We start from the raw sequence: 20162 nt of genomic DNA on the forward strand, positions 1-20162 counted from the left end.
AAGAGAGTGTTAAAGTACAGTAAGATAGTGTTGTAGGACACAGAGGGTCTTGTGGAAGTAGGGACGTGGGCAACTAACTCAAGAAGGGAATCAGAACAGCTCCAAATAACCAAATATTTATGGAACAGAGGTTGAATGGGTTTTCGCATTTAAAGTTTATAACAGCCCTGTGATGTAGGTAGTCTTTTGATCTGCCAAAACAGGTTCAGAGAGGTGAACAGCTTATTCAGGTCAGTAAGTGGCATAGGTAGGCTTTGAGCTCTGAGCTCTCAGCCATCGCATTACCTGACATCCTCCCTCCCCACTGGATTAGATCCCAAACAGGCAAAACCTGACTATTTAGTCAGAGACCTGACCTCTTTTTCCCTTCAGGGGTGTCCAACCTTTTGACGTCTGTGTGCCGCACTGGAAGAAGTGTTTTTTTGGTGCACACATTAGATAATTGTAACACATAATCATAAAAAATCTGATAGCATTTTTAGTAAATTTACGATTATGTGTTGGGCTGCATTCACAGTCATCCTGGGCTGCATGTAGCCATGGGCCACAGGTTCCATACCCCTGCGATTGCCAAATTAAAAAAATGACAACATCCAACACAACAGGAGCTTTCTAGTGTGAATGGGTCAAAATTATACATTTTCTTGTCAGATCAACAAAAAATGCCATCTTTTTTGACGTGCCACAGAATTTTAATAACTAGCTTATGTGTGCCATAAGATGAAAAAGGTTAAAAAATGCCTGGTTTAGTAGAAAGGCTGTTTTGGATAAAAGAATGGTAAATTACATCTTTAGGCTTTAAGTCTGACCTCTTAAGTTTTATTTACTTGGGTTTTTAAAAAATATTTATTTATTTTTAGAGAGAGGGGATGGGAGGGAAACATCAACGTGAGTGCGAAACATCAGTGGGTTGCCTCTTGCACACACCCCAGTGAGGACAAACACACAGCCGAGTCATGTGCCCCAACCAGAATCGAATGGGAGATCTTGCATTTTGCGGGAATGACACCCATCCAACTGAGCCACATCGTCCAGGACTGATCTCTTAAGTTTTAAGTTGCCTTCTAAACCAGGTACCCTTGTGAAAGCACACTTAAATACACAATTTGTGTTTCTTTTTTTTTTTTATCAACCTTTTTGTTAGATTCACTTCTAACCTTTGCTGTTTTATATTGCCACTAAAATTGTTAAAAGCATGATGCACAAGAGTAAAATAGTTAAGAATAAGGCATGTGAGCAGAGACACTAAGAAAATCATATGTTGCTAGACTGTTGGCCTCTGGGAAATTGGGAATGTTTACTCCTTACCTAAAAATAAAAGCAGAAGCATAAAAACTCAATGGTTTGTCTAGTATGTGAAATATCTGTTAATTTTTGTTTCTGGGTACCATTTGCCTGCATTCTAGTCAAGTGTTTTTACTCTGTGTCTCTGAGTACTTCTTTTTTTCCAGGCATAACAAAATGACCAATGAATTCTGCCCTGGATCATCAAAAACTGCACTTTTGCTCAAAGGAAAAAGTCTTACAGGAAAACAATCTCTGGTGGCCAAATTGCAATAATCAAATTAAATATAAGAGTTTTTAAAATCTAACTGTTATTATCTTTGCTTATAGCTTTTTACCTGCACCTACTCAGCTGTCTCAGGACCAGCTTGAGGCTGAAGAAAAGGCCAGGTCCCAGAGATCACGACAGACCGCACTGGTGTCCTCCCGCAGGGAGCCTCCCCCATACGGGCACCGGAAGGGCTGGGTACCCCGGTTATTAGAGGTGAGTATGGGCCTTCAGTCTGGATTTATTAGATTGTGCTGAAATATTTTATAGCACCTTTGTAAAATAAATTTAAACCCTAGAATCTTCACAGATGAGTGTCAGTATGATAGAAATTCTGAGTGTGACCTGTCAAGACATATATTTACTTCTCTCAGAAGATTAATCTTCTTCTTAGTTATTATCATCACTGCTTTGTGATCACCAGAGAATTGTACTAGTTTATATCTCTTCTTATGCCAACTATTAAGCATGTACAAGAGAAACCAGTATACCTTTCATAAATCTAGGGATTATAGCATTTGGAAAATAACGGGAAAGTAAGAGGGAAAAAATGAAAGAATGATTTTATGTATGGATACTTTTCCCTCCCTCCTCCTCCCTACATGCACAGTACCATATAACCCTAAAGAGACAACCTTCCTCCCAGGAGAACTCCAGCAGCATTCCTTTTTCTGATTTTTTTCCCCATTGGGTATAGTGCAGAGAGCACCGACAAGGAGTTTAAAAAACAAAACTGGTTTTGCATCACACAGCGTTAGTATTTGTTTGACTCCAAGTCAGTACTAACCTTTGTTCATCCGTTTTCTTGTCTTCATTTTGAGAATGTTAATATATGCCTAATAAACATATTAGATACATTTTTAAGAGGTGTAAGAGGTAGACTCTGATGGTTGATTTGGAGGCATGAGCGGGTAGGAAAGAATCTAGAATGATCTTTTTTTGCATTTAGTTTGTTCGCAAATAACAAACTTCTTTGGCAATGCCCATCCTCCTGACTACTCAGGATCCTGTACGTCAGTTCAATACATATTCCTTTCCCTAATTCCAAGACACACTTTCCCATACTTGCCCCCTTTTTTTATCTAGGGAAAAAAGCAAGCATTTGATATTTAATTCATTTTGCCTCCCCCAAACCTCTTCTGTATCATCAAGCCTTTTTCTTCTCCCAAAATTCATTCTAACTCCTGCAGATTTTCCTCTTCCGTGTCCCAAGGAATAACTGCCCTGTGAAAAGATTTTTAAAATTTTTCATTGCCTATACCATTTATTGTTGCACCCAGTTATTTTCATTTTATCACTTTGTTGTATTCTGTCATGTGGTTATGATTTTTACACATGTGAGGGGTTCATGCCCATAGCTTTTTTTCATATGTCTCCAAGTGTAATCATAGTGAAAGAATTAAGTATTCATTGGATTGAAACTTGTTGCTCAGCATCCTATGAGAAGCCATCTGTATTCTCAGCCCGTCCCCTGTTTCTCATGCCCCCTGCCTACTGGAACTCATGTAAGTCTAGAAGAGGAATACCCAACTAGATCATGCCTTCTAAAATGTTCTGTGGGGTTTTTTTCCTCAGCTGTTCTCTGGTCCTTAGTAATATTGGAGTGTGAAGGCCCTTTTTAAATGATTTTTGTTGTTGCTGATCATGTAATTTGTGAGAAGCAGAGCAAAATAAAAGATCACCAAGGAGGCTAGTGTGGGGTAAAAAGGTAGCAATTGGTATATCTAATAAAGGACTTGAGTGTCTCTTTTTGAGGTATTGTAGATATTCATTTGGCCTCAAAGATTGCAGGTGGCAAGCATTATATTACATACAACAGAAATCTCATCCTTTCTTCCATTTCAGCATTATGATATTCAAGAACTATTAGCTTTTTAAAATCTTAACTTGACTATCAAAGTTTCCATATATCCTGGTGGAACACAACAGTTTATTTGAAAACCATACCAAAATGGCCAGCTAATCTTGAAATACCATGAGTGTTTCTCGAGGGGAATGAATGTTCTGTAGAAGAAAGCATTTTGTTCTAGGTTTCAAAGTAAAAGCTATGATTTTCTGGCAAGCTTGATAATCATATAATGCCTCATCTGCATTTCTAAAGTGCTTGTTATAGTTGAAGGACCCTAGCAAATCGGAACGTGTGAGAGATTGGTGGTCTGGGTACAGGGAGCACCTTTCTTGGAACTGCTTTAACTGTTTCTGACTAATTTGTAAGAAAATGTCCCCATCAGCTTTATTGTTTACTTTTGAAAATGCCAAACCTTTTTTTAAAGCAATTATGCAGTTATGCATATTTTACCTAGGGTATCGTATATCCATGATTTACTGAAATATTTCTTGAAGGATGAGGTCTTATAAAAGTGGTTCTTTTCATAAATTATTTTCATCAAACTCTCTCTAAATGATTCATTTAAATATGTTTTCCTATCATTTCTTAGTAGTGATTTACCCCCTTGTTTTTTGAGCTAAAAGAAAAGTACTTCTATTCAGTAGGAAATACAGAGGCTTTTTTGGGAGTCAAAAGAGCTGGGTTCAAGTTCTTCATATGCTAGCTGTGAGACCTCAGGAAATCCCCTTAGCTTTTCTAAACTTGAATTTTTCCCATATGAAAATAGGAGGTTTTGAAGAATTATAAGAATTAAATGAAGTAATATAAGTATAAATTATATTTTGTAAGTTATAGTTAGTTACTAATCAAATATTACTTTAACAAAATTATATTAACTTTCATGTTTATTTGATGTTAACATAGCTTTTTTGTATATTAAACTTCATTGACAGACTTTACTTTGTTTGTTCTACTTTAGAATCTTAGTTCTCCTAAATAATTGTATATGTAGTCATCATTAGAAACATGATATGCTTATTTCTGGTTTTCCCTGTTTTGTTTGTTTGCTTCTCATGGAATATTGAATACGAATATCATGTTATTAAAACCAGTTCCAAGAAAAAAAGCCCTTAATATTTCTGCCATAACCATAGCTTGACCTGTTCCTCATTAAGAAAATTATTTATGCTAAAACTAAAAATCTTTTCCTCCTCTTAAATATTTTCCTTAATTTTTCTGTGCTACATATATAAAAGCCAGATTCCTTGCCATGGTCAAGAAGCCCTTTTATAATTTGGTGTTTGTATGTCCATGCAGTTCGTCTGTCTTATCACCTATGTGTCTGGCCCTCTGTCCTGAGTAAGCTACCGCCCCACAGGACTCTCGTTTCCTAGAACACGCTCAGCTTATTCTTGCAGCAAGGCACTTCACCCGTGCTGTTTGGTCTGCCTAGAAGATGCTTCCCGCAGGTCCTCCTGTGACTGACTCCTCCTCGTTCAGGCTTTAGTTCACCTTACCTCTTCACGAAGGCAGTCCCAGCCATAGTATCAAAGGTAGCCCCTCTTCCTGTCTCGGTTACTTTCAAGGCATTTATCACAAAGATTATGCTTTTTATATCTTTGCCCAGTAGAATATACACTCCCCAAGATTAGAAAACTTTTATTTATTGCTATCTCTCTAGCTNTTATTCTTGCAGCAAGGCACTTCACACGTGCTGTTTGGTCTGCCTAGAAGGTGCTCCCCGCAGGTCCTCCTGTGACTGACTCCTCCTCGTTCAGGCTTTAGTTCACCTTACCTCTTCACGAAGGCAGTCCCAGCCATAGTATCAAAGGTAGCCCCTCTTCCTGTCTCGGTTACTTTCAAGGCATTTATCACAAAGATTATGCTTTTTATATCTTTGCCCAGTAGAATATACACTCCCCAAGATTAGAAAACTTTTATTTATTGCTATCTCTCTAGCTTCTTGCATAATAAAATCTTTGTCATTATTTGGTGCATGAGTAAGTATAACTTGAATCTCAAATTACTATTAGATTTTTTATTTCTTTTCAATACATAGGATTTTGGAGATGGAGGTGCTTTTCCAGAGATCCACGTGGCCCAGTATCCACTGGATATGGGACGAAAGAAGAAAATGTCAAATGCTCTGGCCATTCAGGTGGATGCGGAAGGAAAAATTAAATACGATGCAATTGCTCGACAAGGACAGTCAAAAGACAAGGTAATTCTCGATTATTTATCCCCACTGATAATTATTTTGTGAAGAATTTTTTAACTGTATTGAAATAATAAATCTCTATTTAGTGTATGTTAAAGGTAGCAATGAAATTTACTTAGGCTCACTGTAGATAGGACTTTCTAACAATATGAACATGACATTATGACTTCATAATACTACTAACCTTTTTTAAATGCTAGCAAATTTTTAAAAATATAAATCCATATCTAATTTTGCCTAAAGTATCTTCTCTCATATACTTACAAAGTACTTACATACATTGATACCTAATTATTTTATAGTTCATTTGGCTATAATAATTACACAGACTTCTTTTTTTCTTGATCAAGTATAAAACTGGTACTTGGTATTCAGATTTAGGATGGCCCTGCTTATAAAGTAATCCAAAGACCAAAAATAAAATGTACTTAAAATAATCTCATCACAGAACGGCTACACTTAAGCAAGAAACTGTTTTTAAGAAGACCTAGTTTTATTTTGTTTTTCCCATAAATAAATGCTCCAAATAGAGGTAAAAGATTTCTTCAGAGTTGAAGGTATTGGGGAAAATACTTAAAGACCTTCAGTACGTTGCTCGATCTCTTTCCTGGTTTCATTTTACCCTCTAAACTGCAGGAATGATAACCCATCCTTTGTTCCTAGTCCTGGCTGATGAGATTCTTGGAAAACAGTTATGCAGTCAATTTATATCTCAGGTTTCAACTGGGCTCCCTTGGTGTTTCTCCAACTTTTAACTCCTACTCCTGTCTGTCCTCTTTCAGCTTAATAAGGCGACTCTCCATCTATTTCCACATTCGTACCATAAGAAAATTGTCAGCTTTCTCTATCTTGTTCTAGTCTTTTAGTCTTGACTTTTCCTTTCATCTCTATAAGAAAATCTCCTCTCCTACCTAAACCTAATCTTGCCACATGTATTTTAGTGTTTTTTGGATCTCATCCCTTCCCCTTCCCTTTATAACTCCACCTTTTCTTTATTCTTCTTAAGGTTGTACTTTTCACTTCTCTTCTGCAGGCTCCTTCCTGTTAGCATTTGACTGTGCTTGCTTTTCTCATCTTTTGAAAGAAAAGTTTGTCTCTGACTACCTTAAGGCTCCCTCCACCTACTGCCAGATTTCCACCTAATTCTCTTCCCCTTCCTTCAAGCTTCTTGCAGTTGTTTTCTGCTCTCATTGCTTCTTCCCTGTGATATGGCTTCACCTTAACCAGTCTGCTGAGATAGGTCTCTGGTGAAGGTCTTTAAGACTTTTCTTCCTTACAGTGCATTCTCTTTGACTAAAGTAATTCATTCCTTGGCTGATATGTCATTCATGTGCTGACAACTGTCAAATCTGTGTCTGCACAGTTTTCTCTCCTGGGCTCTAGGCCCTTGTAATGGCAGATCTATCTAGATTTCCCTAAGTACTATCTCAAATCCAGAACTAAAGGCATAATTTTTCACTTAATCTGCCTTTCTTATTTTTTAACTCAGTGATACCTTTGTAATTGACTGTACTAAAAGCCAGGGGTCGGTTTTTTCCTTTTATTTTATTGATTAAAAAATACATTAATAATACATTCTTATGGTAAAAGATACCAGTACTTCAAAAGTATATATAGTTCTGCCTACTTCTCCCACTTCCCAGAGGTAGACACTATTACTACAATGATATATAGCCTTCCAGACCTTTGTTATGGATTTCGGTATGTACGTATATGTATTCCCACTTTATACACACACACAAATATATATACCTTTTTTTTACATGAATAAGATTTTAATACCCATAACTTCCATAGACTTGCTTTCTTTTACCTAATAGGTTTTGAAGATCTGTGTTAGTATCTATAGGTTCACTTCATTTTTTAAAAAATTTATATAGAATTAGATGGTGCACTTGTCCCCTAATTTTTTTAAGCATTGGTGGTTTCCATTTTCTTAGTTTTATAAACAGTATCTTATTCAAGACACAAATACAAACATCTTTTTGCACATGAATTTTTTTTTTAATATTTTATTTATTTATCTTTAGAGGGGAAGGGAAGCAGAGAGGGAGAGAAATATCAATGTATGGTTGCCTCTGCCGAGGACACACAATGTATCGTGTGTCCCCTGCCGGGAACTGGCCTGCAACCCAAGCATGTGCCCTGACTGGGAATCGAACCGCGATCCTCTGGTTCACAGGCCCGTGCTCAATCCACTGAGCTACACCAGCCAGGGCCCTGCACATGAATATTTTTGTGTAAAATAAATTGGACTTACTGGATCCAAGAATAATTCAGATTTCACGTATGACACATATGCCAGTATATTCTCTAAAAAGCCTTTGCTTACACCCTGGCTTGTGTGGCTCAGTGGACTGAGCACCTACCTGCAAACTGAAAGGTCTCAGGTTCGATTCCCAGTCAGGGCATATGCCTGGGTTGTGGGCCGGGTTCCTGGTTGGGGGGCATGTGAGAGGCAACTGATCTATGTATCTCTCACACATTAATATTTGTTTCCCTCTTTCTCCCTTCCCTCTCTAAAAATGAATAAATAAATAAAATCTTTTTAATAAAAAGCCTTTGCTTAACAATCATTCCATTTTTGTATGTTTCCCTCAGACTTTCCATCTGTTTAGTCACCATGATCCATCTGTCTTATTTTCTTAACACTGCTCAAGTGTATTCCCTCCTCTGCCACTTAGTTCAGCCCCTATCTTTTTTTGCTTGCATTACTGCGGCAAAATCTGAACCCATCTTCTTGGCATTTGTCTTTGCCTATCTGAGAAAACAAATACATCCATGTTTCTCTGTTTATCTTTCTCTCCTTGAGATCTTGCGCACTTGAAACCTTCCCACAGCCCTTAGGGTAAGAACCAGCCAAGCTCCTTATGGTGTACTTGACCCCTTGTTTACCTTTCTACCCTATACCCTAGCCTCAACTCTCGTTATTAGAAAACTGAAATCCCAAAACAAAAAGTCCAGTTTTAGCCATTCTATTTATTTTCAGTACAAAGTAACCACCATTGTAGGAGGTTGTTAAAGAAGAAAGAACTTCCAGGTATTCCCTATATACCATGAGGAACTACTTGCAGTTCTAGTACAGTACATTCTCTCTCGCCTTGGGAACTGCACAGCCCCCTCCTTAAAGCCCTGTGCTGAGAAAAGCCCTCCCCCTATTCTTTGTCTAACTAAACAACTTATTGCTCTCAAATTACAGCTTGCTCGTCACTATTCCAGGATGCCCACCCTGATCTTCCTTGGCTAGATTAGGAATCTTCCTCCCTGTTACCTATATTTACTGTATCATAGCAGTCATCACCTTTTGTTGTAACTATTCATTAACTAGTGGTCTGTCATTGGCTGTAAACTGTTAGAGGTCAGAGATTATATTTCCCTCTTAGGCACCTAACGTAGTGCCTGACGCCTTGACACAGTCATTCCCCGGTGTTCGTTGGAGGAATGATAGCAGTTTTCATTGAGTAATAGAAAACTGCTTCTGAAGCCAGTTAGGAAGCATTGTCTACTCCTGCAACAGGAAAAACAGATCCCTACATATGCTGGACAGACACTGACAATTTACCCTGTGTGATGGAGACCTTCACTCCAGCTGCCTCCGTTTTGGTGCATCTTTCCATCTTGGGAATAATCACTGTTTTCTGATATGCGCTGCCTCTCCTCTCTCATCTGTTAGGAAAAAGCATTTTAGGACAGTAATTTGGCATTGGCAGGTCATATGATTTTTGAGTGAAATACAGTTTTAGTCCATTTTGCATTATATTCCAGGATTGGCAACCACGAATTTTATCTGATTTCCAGAGAATAGCTGAAAGTTTTTTTCTTTCTCTAACAATCATGTATGTTGGTAATTATTTTGTATTAAAAGTCGAGTAGAAATGTTAAAACTGAACTGTTTCAGATTTCAGTCTCTAAAGAGTTGTTCCTTTTACAGTGAAAGCCTTACATGTTTGCCATAATGCAGGCACCAGAAATGAACCCAAAACTAGTAGTTTATAGAGGGTTCACTCTCGGGTTCTGAGGGAATCTATGCATGTGTAGGGATAGGGTATGAAAGCTCTACCTTTTAATTTTGCTGTGAACCCAAAACTGCTTTAAAAACATAGTCTTAAAACCAATGACTGCAAAAGAGCACAATGAAGACTCTTTTAAAAAAATGAATGGAGTATTCAGTGAATGTGAGAAGACAGATCCTGACTAGAGGGACTTTCTGGACTGTTCTAACATTGTTTTGGGCGGATGTAGTTCCTTGCTGGACTCCATGCCCTGGAGTATACACTTAAATTCTTTGTACAGGTTTTATCAGTATGTACTTTAATTTTTTAATTGGATAAATTAACATATGGAATTTTTAATGCATTTAATAATTCTACATTAACTGAGTACCCACTATGCATTGGCATTTGGAGGTCAGGACACTTCTTGATTATTTGGAACTGTCTTGAGCATTGTATAACATTTAACGTAACTGGCACTACCTTTTAAATGCCATTCCTATTGACTTAACCAGACATACCTCTCATATTTGCAAAGGCCTGGAAAGGGGAGTTGGAAGTGCCAGTAATATTCTATTTTAAAATCACTGGTTTTCCTAATTTAGAAGAAGAAATTGGCTACTAAATATACAAAATGAGTTTTTAAAAATCTTATTCAGGAAGCTGATATGCCTAGTTCTTTACATAGGATGAAAATAGTTTGTTGAATTATTGAACTTACAGTATAGTACAGATACTTCTGATTTATATCAGAAGAATCAGTATTCTTCAGAAAACAGAGAGCTCTCAATGAAATATTGATAGAACAAGAATGGAAAATGCTAATGCTGAGTGTAAGAGGTGAAGAACAGGGCAGGTTTCCAAGGGATAATATTCTAGGGCAAGTCTGTTGTACATATAAAGTAAATCCTGTGTGCAAGACTTAACAGTAATACAAAATTGAGAGGGAAACCATTTTTTGAAGTAAATTTTGGTAGAACTATCAAGATACTTTTCAATTGTAACTTGGGTGATAAGTCTTGAAATAAAAAGCCTTGGTGTTTACAATTTTCCTTCCAAAATAGTTCCATAGGAAATTTCCCATGATACTACCTAAAAGATGCCTTGAACCTCTACTGCCTCCCCAAATCCAACAACTTTAATCCCCAAATGATTTTGTATGCTATTTATTACCTTGTTCGTGTGATTTCACAAACCAGCTTAACCTAAAGGTAGTGTTTTCTTTCTATCTCTGAAGTAGGGCTATGCCATGTGGCCCTTATAGTAATAGCCTTAAACATATAACATGCATTATAATGCACATATATGTGCACACGTATAACATATATGCACATGTGTTGATAGCCATCAACATATTCTGTAAACAAGAGTATATTTATAGTCTTGTCCTTTAGTCAGTCCAGTTCTTTGCCAGCTTTCAGTAATTTAAAAAAAAATTTGTTCCACGGATGAGTTACTTACTGGTTTATCTTTTCACAAAGCTCATTTGTGCTCCTGATACCTTCAGGAATTTTTTGTATTTTTCAGATAACCGTCCCCAGCCCCTTTGCCTCCTGGGATATACTGAATTTCTTCAGCACATTCGGTTCTCTGACAGTAAAAATTGGGGTTTATGTTAATTACCATGGAGGAATCTTGCTCTTCGGATGTCCTTCACTTAGCTTTGCGAGCTGCTAGAATCTTACTGACGCTCATTTAAAGGGTTATTAACTTTGGAATACCCAAATAAGACGCAGTAAATGGCTCTTGTATGCTAAATTAGTATTGAAACTTTATGTTGAGCATGTATGACTACCAGGGAGCCATTTACTTAGAAACTCTTCTTATAATGATTGCTCTGTAAAAGTAATTAACTCCTCATAGTCTGGTATTATTTTCTAGAGAATTCCTGTATAACTTTAGATTTTGTCATGTAGATTTTTTTCATCCTGGTGAAAGATGAGACTTTTGGGGTCAGTGACTAGCTGCTTGATCTTCACGCACAGAGCCTCACTCTTCTCGACTGGAGTGCGCCTTAGGGTCCCTTCTGTAGTGCGCACTTGGAGGTTGGTGGCGCTAGCAGCTCACACATAGTACATGTTTTGTCGTAAATCGTCTCTGCTTCTTACCTGCTCCCTTGTCTACTTCCTGAGAAGAACGAGCTAGAGATTTTAGTCTCTCAACATGAGAGTTTTTTTTCTGGGAAATTAACAGCTAATAGAACATTAAATATGTTCTCACCTTCAGTATGAAATACAGCAGCACTAAAGTTCATAAATTCCTTCTTTTGTACAACAAAATATTGACTGAATGCCTCCTGTGGACCAGACATTGTTACAGATACTTTGTGAATAAGCGATTCCCCATCTGTAATGTAGGTATAATCATTGTGCCTATCTCATAGTGTTGCCGTGAAAGTTAAGTTGGTTAATATGTATAAAGCGGAAGAACAGAGACACAAAATAAGTGCTTAATAAACATCAGCTTTTATTATTGTTACTACTTTAATAGGGGACACAGATAAACAGTAAAACAGATAAATACTTTATACTGAGAGCAGAGCTTTGAAGACAGTGAACAGAGTGCTGTGACACTGAATGATTAGCTGTGTTAGTGAGGGTAGCCCGGGGCTGCCTAAACCAGTGCACGTATGACCTTTGAACTGAGACTTGGAAATTGGGAACTCACTTGAAGAACTGGGAACAACACTTTTATAAAGGCCCAGAATTGGGGAACAGCATGTTGTGTTCAAAAAACAGAGGAGCCCATGTGACTGAAGCACAATGAACGAGGGAGTGAGAGGTACAGAGGGAGGTTGAAGCTGTAGGCAGAACCGGAACAGGCTGTATATGGGTCATGAAGTGGTTTTTGTTCTGATTTAGAGTAGGAAATTAAGAATAGCATGCATTTCCTTTAGCAATTTTAAGGCATGTTGTGACAGAAAGCAATTATTGACGTAAGACTTTGACTTATAGTAGTAAATAGGGTTTTTTGCAGAAAAATTTTAAAGATTTCAGGTACCCAGAAATTTGGTCTTACATATTCATAAGTAATCCCTGATTCAAGCAGCAAAATGTAGAAAGCTATTTGTTGAATTTCTAGTACCTCTTTTTTTTTCTATAAAATCTGTCGTGTAAGTTTTTATGAACGTATTTGAGACGTATAGATGGACACAAAAGTAAGATTTCATTTTTTTGTCCAGGGCCTACCTCATCAGTGTCAGCCTGATGGAAACCATGTTGAGTCTACAAGAAATCACATAGCAGTCCTGAATTTGGATAATGGATATAAAATAAGCTGTGTATATAGAATGTATTTTGAGGAGTTTTTTTCATGTCAAAAATCTCATAAGATTTTTAACAATGGTACATGCTCCTTTTCTTACTGTGAATCGATTTAATGCCAGAAACAAACAAACATTGTAAGTAGGGTGAGTCAATGAAATTTTCCAGGCCCAGTGAATTTGGAAGTACTTGGTAACCTGACTTAAATTCTGATGAGCTCGTAATCCAAAATAATGGTGCTATAGGCAGTTTATATCATCATTAATTTCAAGTCCTGGTAAGTCTCAAATATAGGGATCATTGATGCATAAGATTTTGTTGGCACAATTTATTTGGATCTTAAATAATTTAAATGCATGATGTCAAAGGAAAGTTATTAACTTATATAGCCAAGGCAGCAGTTTGTATATTATTTTACATCTCTTTGGTTTTAAAATCTAGACAAAATATTTGTCCTAAATTTATACATTTGCTGAGAGGACATGTTGACTTCTGAAATGACTTAATGAGGTTTTTTGTTTTGTTTTGTTTTTTCATTCTCTGCTTTTCTTAAGTCTGCTTCTGTTTGAACATTTCAGGTCATTTATAGTAAGTACACTGACCTGGTTCCCAAGGAAGTCATGAATGCAGATGACCCAGACCTGCAAAGGCCTGATGAAGAAGCTATTAAAGAGGTAACTGGGAATTGCCATACAGAATTATTTTAGGTGACCTTTTACATCTTTATTAAATTCCAAACCACTCAATATGGTTTTCCATATTTCAGATAACAGAGAAGACACGGGTGGCCTTAGAAAAATCTGTATCGCAGAAAGTTGCTGCGGCCATGCCAGTTCGAGCAGCTGATAAACTGGCTCCCGCTCAGTATATCAGGTGTGAATTGTGTCTGGAAGTCTCAGTTTCATGTCAGACTTGGTTGGACTTGGGGATCCTGGTATTCTTTCACTGTCCTATTTAGTCACAATTGTAAATGCAGTTTTTAAATGATGACTTGAAGCCTGTTGACTCTGTGCAGTTGAAAGAAAAAAATTCAAGGTACCACTTTTAAGATACTAGTTACGCTATTTTCAAAATATTTTGTTTTTAGAAAAGTAAGTTACTTAGCGTATATCATCCAAACCACAATTACTACTTATGGTTTTCCACTTATATAGTAGATATTATATGTTTACATAATATTTATAAGATATATTAATATATTGGCAATGTTATATAATACAGTGCTATTATATAATAATAAAATATATAGTGTTGATAGTATTGTATTAATATTATTTATATAACAGTAAACATCCTTATTATTTTTTCAGATTTTGAGGGGTTTCACTCAATTAAATATGTGGAAAGATGAATCACAAATAGGTGTTAAAGGAAAATTGAGAGTTGGTAGGGCTGCTGCTATTATTCTTTCTCTGCTCACAACCTATAATTAATCAAAAGCTCCAAACTGTAAGTTGCCTGCTAAGAATATTATGGATCATTTTTTTCCTCAAATGCAGACCTAAAAAATAGGTACTATTTTCTAGACCTCTTATTTGTGAAATTGAACACGGTGCCATCCATGGTGGAAAATGGACAGAGATGGGTTACTAGCACTAATATGACTTGAGTTTACATTTTGCTTGTAACTCATAATTGCTGTTAGTTCTCTTATCTGCATTGCTATCTGCTCTACAATTTTCTGATAATACTTTGTGAAAGAATCGATGATGCAGTTTAGCTTAGGATTATAATTGCAGAAAAATACTTAGGGAAAGCTTGATCTAGCTATACCTTTTGTTTCATTTGTATTCCTCAGATACACACCATCTCAGCAAGGAGTGGCTTTTAACTCGGGAGCAAAACAGAGGGTTATTCGGATGGTGGAAATGCAGAAAGATCCAATGGAGCCTCCAAGGTTCAAGTGAGTAGGTGGCTTTATGGGAACAAACCACTATTCTTAAAAAAGATGGCAAAGGAGAAAAATGTACATTAACAGGTAAATGGATAAATAGATTGTAGGACTTCTATACATGGAACACTATTGAGCAGTAAAAGGAATAAATTTTAATACAATAGCATGAATGCATCTCAAAATAATTATGCTGAGTTAAACACCAGACAAAAAGAATTACATGCTGTGTAATTCAATTCTTATAAAACCCTAGAAAATTCAAACTAATCTGTAATGAGAGGAAATAGATCACTGGTTACCTGTGGAGATGGAGGGGAGGACAAAGGAGATGAGAACAAGAGGTTATGCAGACCTCTGACCAGTATGGCTCATTTGGCTGGGCATCGTTCTGCAAAGCAAAAGGTCACTGGTTCAATTCCTGGTTGGGGCACATGCCTGTGTTGCAGTTCAGTCCCCAGTTGGGGCCTTACCAGGAGGCAACTGATCAATCAGTGTTTCTCTCCCTCCCTTCCCCTCTCTTAAAATAAATAAAAATATATATATTTTTTATTTTTAAAAAAAAGGGCATACAGAAACTTCTGGAGATGTTAGGTGTGTTCATTTTGACTAATGATGGTTTCATAGGTAAATACTTGTGTTGAACCTGAATCAAGTTGTATACTTTAAATATGGATCTATAATTAGTTGCATGTCAGTTATATTTTAATAAAGCTGTTTTCTAAATGGGAAAAAGTATACTATTCTATGAAATTATAACAGAATTGTGGAGATAAGCTAGGTAGTGATGATGACAAGGTTGGCCATGTTTTAGTAATTGTTGAAGCTGAGTGATTGGTGTATTATAAGATGGGCATTCATTAAACACTCTGGTTTTGTATACTCTGTTTTTGTATGTGTTTGAGGCTTTACGTAATAAAAAAAATGAGGAGGGGAGACTTGAGACTTAACTAACTAAAAAGCTAAAAGGGAAAAAACTATAACACTCTGTGCTTTCATTTGTACATCAGGATTAATAAGAAAATTCCCCGGGGACCACCTTCTCCTCCTGCACCTGTCATGCATTCTCCTAGCCGAAAGGTAATCTTTGCCATTTGTAAAATCTTATTTTGTATTCATGACTATTAATTCAATAAATAACTTTCCATAGAATAAAGTCTGTATGGCTGTACAGGTACATTTCTCCACATTTACATGTTGGGTTTTTTTTTTTATTTGTTTTTCAAGATCAAATAGGAACCTACTCAAGACTGTAGTGTATAGTTCCAGAGTGCTCATGAAAATCTATGTAAAATATTAGCTGTTTGTTTTATTATTAACCTAACTCCTGCTTTTAATGGAATGAACAAGGCCTGCTGACATGAAGAATGTTATTATAGTTATAGGATGTGAGTACCCGAGATCGTTAGGTCTCTAATTGATAATCTGAGTGGCTTTTCTTTTCTTAGTGTGTTTTATTACCCAACAAAACAAGTACTCATCTGAAAGAAGTCACATCACTTTAAATATGGAAAAATACTAACCAGTATTTATAACTGTCAAACATACTTAGATTATTTTCTGTTTTTTATATTAAAGTTATTACTAGACTCCATGTAAAAAGGAACATAGTATATAGTGCTACTAAATAAATGGAATGAGTCTTTGCCTAAATTAGCCTTTGACTAAATTTATCCTTGTATCTATCTCCCTTTGAAGAAAATGAGTACACCCGGGTTTTTAGCTGAACTATAAATCTAAGAGTGTCTCCTCTTCTGCTCTTTTCTCAACTCAGATGACTGTGAAGGAACAACAAGAGTGGAAGATTCCTCCTTGTATTTCAAACTGGAAAAATGCAAAGGTAATTAAGTTGTTACAAAATCAGTCTCTTAGTATTAGAACCTACTGGAAAACACCCAGGAGGGAGCTTCAGCCTAGGTAACTTCAGGCGAAACCTCAGTGTCTTACTTAGCTGAATGTTTTCATAAAGGGACACCCAGCCCAGTATGCCAGGGACATGGGTACCATAGGCTCTTAGTCATCAGAAGCACATAGAGAAGGAATAGGTAGGATTAAAAAAAACACATCAGTGAAAGATAGTACTTTTTAGAAAACTCAAATTTACATATAAAATTATTTTTTAAAAAATTAAGTCAATTTAAATGATTATGTGACATACAGCGAATACTAGATATATTTAGTGCTTCAATTTTTCAAACTATTTGCTTTGCAAGCGTAAGTTAGCATGCAAGCTAACATCTATAGCATTGCAAACATAAGTTATTTAAATCCTATATATCTATTGTACTAGCTGCCAAAGCTTCCAGAAGTCTATAAAATGATGTGAAATAATCTTCCTAATCATTATTTCCTTATTTCATGATTCTGTTTTGGATGGGTGAAGACCACTTTAACCCATGGATTACATGTACTCATAAATTATTCCCTGGAGGAATTTATATACTTATCCTAAAACAAAAGAATTGTCATGTGGTTTAATTGGGGTGATTAATATGTAGGAACTATGTGGTATTTTGAGCTGATTTTGTAACACATCCTTGTGTCAGAAATAAACACCTTGGATAAGAGGTCAACATTTGGGAGTGTAGTTAGAAATTTGGAAAAACACAGCTAAGTCTGGAAGTTACATGGGTGTTCAAGCATATTCCTTGAATTGTTGAGATAGAACGCAAAATTTCAGAACACAGAATCTCAGTTGTCTAGCAAATTTTATCTTTTTTCCATTTACTAAAACTTACAAGGCTCCAAGAATCTGACAAAATATTTAAACAGTACTGCAGATTATATTACCTATAGATACTATTATTTAGTTATTTTTTCCACCTTTATGTGACTGTTAACATTTACTCAAGGAACAAATATTTAGCTATTTGATAGTGGTTTTCCTTTTGTTACAATTCACAATTATTTACATGAGAATCTATTTTCTCAGAACGTGAGCTCTGAAATCATACTGAGTTTAAATCCTAGCTCATCCACTTATTTAACTGTATGTCCTTAGGAACATTACCCAACCTCTCTATTTTAGTGCCTGTCTCTATGAAATGGAAACAATAAGGTCACCAGTCTTGCAGAGAGTTACTATGGAGGTTAAATGAGACCATAATGTGTCAAGTGCTAAACAACCCTCCACACAAAGCACTCAGTATTAGCCGCTGCAGTTGCATAAGTGTGAAGAAAAGTGTAAGGAAGAGAAGTCCAGCTAAGTGGTTGTCGGAATGGACGTATTTAAGTATAATTTCAAAGACATCATTGTTGTTCCTGTGCAACTGACATTTTCTGCCTGCGTCACACACTAGGGTTATACAATTCCGTTAGACAAACGTCTGGCTGCTGACGGAAGAGGACTGCAGACCGTTCACATCAATGAGAATTTTGCCAAACTGGCTGAAGCCCTCTACATTGCCGATCGGAAGGTTGGTCTGCTATAATTTAATTGTAAATCCTCCTGAGAATTTGTAAATACGTTCTAGGGTACCTTAAGACTCTGTTATTTTAGCTGTGGTACTGAGTACCTAGAGAACCTCAGCTGTGGCATGAGTGCCAGCGAGGGCGGGTGCTGGCTGCAGCTCTGTACCTGGTCTCAGCCTTCGTGGACTCGATTACACCCCCACTGCTGGCAACCCAGCTTCCTCACCACATTTCAGAATGATAGATTGCCTAGTAAAGACTGATACCATTTTGCGAAGATTGCCAGCTACTGTTACTAGGTTTCATAATTTTCCTCTATTTTAGATGTAGATGTCCCCCAGAAGGTCAGTAGCAGGGACTGACAAACTCTTTGACAAGTCTAATGGTAAAGACAGTGGCATTCTAGTATTGGCTGCCAATTAATATTAAGGATTAATTTGTGACTTTGAAAATCACATAAATCATGCATATGTTTAGAATATAGAAAAGTATTACATCGAGCACCCTTATAAAAATTCTGTTGTACATTAAGGTTTTACGTATCTTGAGGTGACTTGATCGATTTTGAAAATATAACCAGTTCCCCTTATGTTATTGATACTGAAAATTACTTTGGATTGTCTTTAATTTCTTTTTTTGGATTGTTTCTAAGAAAGCATTAACGAAGCACTGACTTTCAAGATTTGGGGGGTGTTGGGGGATGGTCTATAGTTTTAACTACTAAGACATTTCTCAGAGTGTAAAATCCAAGTTTGTAGTGCTCTCTAGTCAAGCTGTCTTTTAGTGGGCAAGAATCTTTGTTCTAAGCATCAACAAATCTGAATTCTGTGTAACTGCTTTCTCAAGCTGGATTTCAGTCAGGGAGTTAGATAATAGCTGTAATTTTTCCCTCAGTAGTGTCTTATTAACTTCTGGCTTCACTAACAGGCTCGCGAAGCTGTGGAAATGCGTGCTCAAGTAGAGAGGAAGATGGCTCAGAAAGAAAAAGAGAAACATGAAGAGAAACTCAGAGAAATGGCCCAGAAAGCCAGGGAGAGGAGGGCTGGGATCAAAACCCACGTGGAAAAGGGTATGGCATTCTCATTACCAAATTGAATTTATTTTGTAAGTAATATGTATCTCATTTTAGAAAATCTCTATTGATTTTTACTGCATACAAAAGTAGCATATACATAAAAAGAAAATGGAGTATTTTAGAAATTGTGTAAAAATGAAAGAGTAACTTCTCCCTTATTAAGTTGAGATAGCAAAAAATAAAGTTATATGTTTAAATGTAGGTGTTCAGTGTGGGACTACAGTGGAAGTTTTTAAAGTTCCAATCCATATACTTAAAAAAACTGCACATTACTCAGGTGATAGCCTTGGTTTTCTCTTGTTGAATTTTTCTTGAAAGTTAGAAAGGAAGTCTCCATGTGAATAATTTAGCTCCACCATATGATAAAATAACCCAGAGTTTTTCTGTCTTGTAGGCTAATATATCTCTAATTGTTAAATCTGCCTGGTTTTTTTCTCTTGCTTTGTTTAGTGGTCTGCACTGGAATGTTAATAATGAATTAACATTATTAAATGTAGAATGAGAAGAGTAATTTAATTCAAGAAAATTGTGAGGGTAGTTATTTGTTTCATTAATAAATCCTTAACTAGTACAATTTTATTCATTCGTTCAGTTCATATTGAACACCTACTACATGCAAGGTTATTTTCTAGATACAAGGTATTCACTAGACAGGTGGGGCCTGAGTATAGTAATGAACATTCTAGGGAGTATAAACAGACTCAGAAAAGTTAAGTGTGTAATGTATTAGAAGGTAATGGTCACTATGGAAAAAATAAAACAGCCCTGGCTCAGTGGATTGAGTGCCAGCCTGTGAACCTAAAGACGGCTGGTTTGATTCCTGCACAGGGCACATGCCTGGGTTGTGCCCGGGTACCCAGGTTGGGGGCATGCAAGAAGCAACTGGTGGATGTAACTCTTGCGCATTGATGTTTCTCTCCCTCCCTTCCCCT

General features: G+C 36.6%; 1 protein-coding gene across 1 annotated transcript in view; it reads left to right on the forward strand.

Annotated features, from left to right (window-relative positions):
• SNW1 (SNW domain containing 1) overlaps window positions 1-20162 on the forward strand; it is a 30797-nt gene that overhangs the window by 3323 nt on the left and 7312 nt on the right. Inside the window, exons 2-10 of the mRNA XM_037031204.1 lie at window positions 1615-1768; window positions 5440-5601; window positions 13432-13527; window positions 13620-13726; window positions 14652-14756; window positions 15755-15824; window positions 16519-16584; window positions 18044-18160; window positions 19083-19224. Coding sequence (XP_036887099.1) covers window positions 1615-1768; window positions 5440-5601; window positions 13432-13527; window positions 13620-13726; window positions 14652-14756; window positions 15755-15824; window positions 16519-16584; window positions 18044-18160; window positions 19083-19224 — 1019 coding nt within the window. The remainder of the gene's footprint in view (window positions 1-1614; window positions 1769-5439; window positions 5602-13431; window positions 13528-13619; window positions 13727-14651; window positions 14757-15754; window positions 15825-16518; window positions 16585-18043; window positions 18161-19082; window positions 19225-20162) is intronic.

This window comes from Sturnira hondurensis, unplaced genomic scaffold (assembly GCF_014824575.4).
Source record: "Sturnira hondurensis isolate 20B ecotype Veracruz unplaced genomic scaffold, ASM1482457v3 Scaffold0021143, whole genome shotgun sequence".
NCBI lineage: Eukaryota > Metazoa > Chordata > Mammalia > Chiroptera > Phyllostomidae > Sturnira > Sturnira hondurensis.